Here is a 3,954-nt window from a genome sequence, read left to right on the forward strand (position 1 = left end):
TGGACTCCTTGGTAGGCTGGGGGCTGGACTCTGCAACTGGGTGAGGGCTGGGCTCCTTGGCAGGCTGGGGGATGGACTCCTCAGCAGGCAGAGAGCTAGGTTCCCCAGCTGGGATTGCACTGGACTGATTGGTAGGCTGGGGGCTGGACTCTACAACTGGGTGAGGGCTGGGCTCATTGTCAGGCAGGGGGCTAGACTCCTCAGCAGGCAGAGAGCTAGGTTCCCCAGCTGGGATAACATTGGATTCCTTGGTAGGCTGGGGGCTGGACTCCTCAGCATGCAGAGAGCTAGATCCCCCAGTTGGGATTGCACTGGACTCCTTGGTAGGCTGGGGGCTGGACTCTGCAACTGGGTGAAGGCTGTGTTCCTGGTCAAGATGGGGGCTGGACTCCTCAGCAGGCAGAGAGCTAGATACCCCAGCTGGGAGAGAATTGGATTCTTTGGCAGTCTGGGGGCTGGACTCAGACAGCTTCATCCCATCAACCTCAGTGGGCAGAGTGCTAAACTTCCCGGCAGGCAGAGCACCAGACTCTGCAACTGGGTGAGGACTGGGCTCCTTGGTGGGCTGAGCACATGACTTCTCAGCAGGCTGAGAGCTAGATTCTCCAGCTGGGACAGCGCTGGACTCCTTGGCAGGCTGGGGGCTGGACTTCGCAACTGGGTGAGGGCTGGGCTCCATGGTGGGATGAGCACATGACTTCTCAGCAGGCTGAGAGCTAGATTCTCCAGCTGGGACAGCGCTGGACTCCTTGGCAGGCTGGGGGCTGGACTTCGCAACTGGGTGAGGGCTGGGCTCCATGGTGGGATGAGCACATGACTTCTCAGCAAGCAGAGAGCTAGATTTCCCAGCTGGGATAGTGCTGGACTCCTTGACAGGCTGCGAACTGGACTCCTCAGCAGGCAGAGGGCTAGACTCTGCAGACAAATTATTCACATCAATACCTACAGAAAACTGGTGCAAGACATGTCAGCTAAGATGAATCTAGCTTTCCTCATGGTAAAGTATCATCAGAAAATATTACCCTTTTGGATAACTAGCCCAGATACATTCTTCAAAGACAGCAGAACAGCCAAGTTGCACTTTGCTACCACTGGCGGGTTTGGATTTTGGCTTGGATAAGGACAGGACAAGGGGCCATCTGGAAAACAAGAGGCAAGAACTGGAGTACAACAATACACATCACAACTTCAAAAGAAATAATTTTGGAACTTACAAAAAAAAAAACAAGAGAAACAGTTTAACTAAGACCTGATAAACTTAAAAGTATGCTTCATTGAAGTGTTAAATGTGGAGCTACACCAGGGGTGGACCTGTATAGTTTTGGACTTTGCCCTCCCACTACACAGGGCACAGAGATCAGAACAGTATTCATAATTTGAATAGCTAAAACTACTGTAAGACTTACAGTCCCGGATTACATGAATTTAAAAAAAGTTTTACATTTTATTTTTAAGTGCCCCATTTAAAATCCGATAATCTCAGATGAGACCTGGGTTTAACATTTGAGGCACAAACATATCTAATGCTAAATTTAGATCTGAACTGTATTTCGGGTGAATCACACACACTGCTGTATTTCTGTATTGTTATATTGTGACTATATGGTTTCACTAATAATACAGGAAGTCAGTATGCCCCATTAAATCAACGACATCATGTGAAAAAAAAGAATGCCATCATGACCACACAAATTTAAAAACCTTTCTTCTCCAAGCGCACTTGCTCACTACCAGCCTGGTATAAAGGATACCCAATTGGAGAAGCAAATCCTGAAGACAAAATACAAGGTTAAAGAAAGACACACAAAAAAAACCCCACATATTTAAAACACTACATCAAGGTGGGAACAACTTCACCATTGAGCACCAATTGGTGACACAAAAACACCAAAAACATAAGATTTGAAACAGCCATCTTGAGAAAAGTTTGAACAATCAACAATCTATCACTGCTTTCTAAAACAAGTGTTGAGTCAGGGGTTTTAAAGTAACACAGATTTTCATCACCTGGGTTCCTCGTTAAAGGGAAATTAGTAAGAGCGGACCCACTCGTTAACATTCTCCTGCAGACATTGGTTGGTTGAGAAATTACTATTGTGATTCGGTGATCAGGCCTACCACCGTTGTGTCATCCGCGAATTTGATGATGACAGTTTCTGATTCGGGTAGGTTCTGATTGTTTTGGTCGGTACAACGTCTTCTATGCACTTCCTTATGAAGCACGTGACGGTGTCTGTGTAAACATTGATGTCGTCATCGGATGCAGCCCGGAACATATACCAGTCGACGTAATCAAAACAGTCCTGTAACATAGAATCCGATTGGTCCGACCAAGCTGAATCGTCCTGAGGGCGGGTGTTTCCTGTTTCAAATTCTGCCTGTAAGCAGACAGGAGCAGAACGGAAGAGTGATCTGATTTGCCTAGAGGTGGGCGGGGATGGACTTCCAGAAGGGGGAGTAACAGTGGTCCAGAATCCGATCTCCACGTGTGTTGCACTATATGTGCTGGAAGAATTTTGGTGCAATCCTCCTAAGATCGGCTTTGTTGAAATCCCCGGTTATAATAAACGCAGTGTCAGGGTACACGGTCTCCTGTTTGCATAAATGCCCATATAGTTCCTTGAGTGCTGCATCTGTGTCGGCCTGAAGGGGGATGTAAACAGCTGTAATGATGACCGCTGTGAATTCCCTCGGTAACCAAAACGGCCGGCACAGAAGCGTGAGGTATTCCAGGTCAGGAGAACAAAGAGATTGTATGTACATAGGATGTACATTCTTCCGATCGCACCATGAGTTGTTGATCATGAAGCATAGACCTCCTCCTTTGCTTTTCCCTGAGAGATCCGGTATTTTATCCGCGTGATGCACGGAGAATCCCGTGGGTTCGATGGCAAAGTCTGGTACCTCTCGAGACATCCACGTTTCTGTGAGGCAAATAATGGAGCAGTCCCTGATCTCACGCTGGAAAGAAATCCGCGCTCTCAGTTCACAGAGTTTATTGTCCAGGGACTGGACGTTAGCCAGTAGGATACTTGGTAGCAGTGGTCGGTCTGCACGGCGTCTTAATCTGACGAGGACGCCGGCTTTCTTTCCTCTCCTCCGGCTCCGTTTTCGACGTCGCGGTCAGGCGCGGACCAAACAAAGGGCTCCGCAGTGTTGTTTGTAAATAACGAGTTGGTGTTGAGGAATTTAAAGTCCGGTTTATGGGTGAGTAACTGTAGAACCAATATCCAGAAGTGTTTGTCTGTTGTAAACAATTAGGGAGACAACATCCAGAATAAGAAACATCCAAATTACATGCAAAACAAACAAAAAGCTGACAGTCTGGGTCAGAGCTTGCAACACGGCGGCCATACTCGGCGCCATCTTGTTTATTCTTCAGTTAGTATGGAATGGTAAGTTATGTAATGGTGTAAACTTTGTGCTTAAATTATAGACAAATCTTTTATATCTACAATTTTGACAAATGTACTTTTTTTTTTGTAGCACTCATCTCCCCAGTGGAATATGGCTTAGACCAGGGGTTGGGAATCTTTTTTGACCAAAGAGCAAAGTTTTTATTTTTGGTTAATGCATTTTATATATACAGTGGTGTGAAAAAGTGTTGGCCCCCTTCCTGATTTCTTATTTTTGCCTAATATTATATAAAATGCATGTTTTTTTCAATAACATTTTAATAATAGTAACTTTGTTAGGACCATGGAAACTGGCGATGAATTCGCTTCAGTGTTCTCTGTGTGTGTGAGAGAGAAAGAGACTGAGTGAGTGAAGAATAATGCAAGGTGTTGGCCTTGTAAATAGTATATTTTTTAGTCCTGTCACTTTTTTACGTACTTTTACACTTTTTCTGCTGTTCAAAAAATCGTTCTTTTCGCTATTACCACAAACAAGCTACGTAGCAGCTTGAATCTGAGTTTATTAGCTCTACGTACTCAGTTTGCTGTTGTGACTCTC

General features: G+C 45.6%; 1 protein-coding gene across 1 annotated transcript in view; it reads right to left on the reverse strand.

Annotated features, from left to right (window-relative positions):
* The window catches only part of LOC107756952 (vegetative cell wall protein gp1-like), a 2,921-nt gene extending 981 nt beyond the window's left edge, over positions 1–1,940 (reverse strand). The window contains exons 1-7 of the mRNA XM_016574280.1: positions 1,858–1,940; positions 1,702–1,770; positions 1,023–1,139; positions 885–915; positions 620–764; positions 392–547; positions 8–340 (exon numbers count right to left, since the gene is read on the reverse strand). Of these exons, the coding sequence (XP_016429766.1) occupies positions 8–340; positions 392–547; positions 620–764; positions 885–915; positions 1,023–1,139; positions 1,702–1,770; positions 1,858–1,915 (909 nt within the window). The 5' untranslated portion in view covers positions 1,916–1,940. The remainder of the gene's footprint in view (positions 1–7; positions 341–391; positions 548–619; positions 765–884; positions 916–1,022; positions 1,140–1,701; positions 1,771–1,857) is intronic.
* Positions 1,941–3,954: the final 2,014 nt, after the last annotated feature.

The sequence above is a fragment of the Sinocyclocheilus rhinocerous genome, unplaced genomic scaffold (assembly GCF_001515625.1).
Source record: "Sinocyclocheilus rhinocerous isolate Xijiao unplaced genomic scaffold, SAMN03320098_v1.1 scaffold3187, whole genome shotgun sequence".
NCBI classification, from domain to species: Eukaryota; Metazoa; Chordata; class Actinopteri; order Cypriniformes; family Cyprinidae; genus Sinocyclocheilus; species Sinocyclocheilus rhinocerous.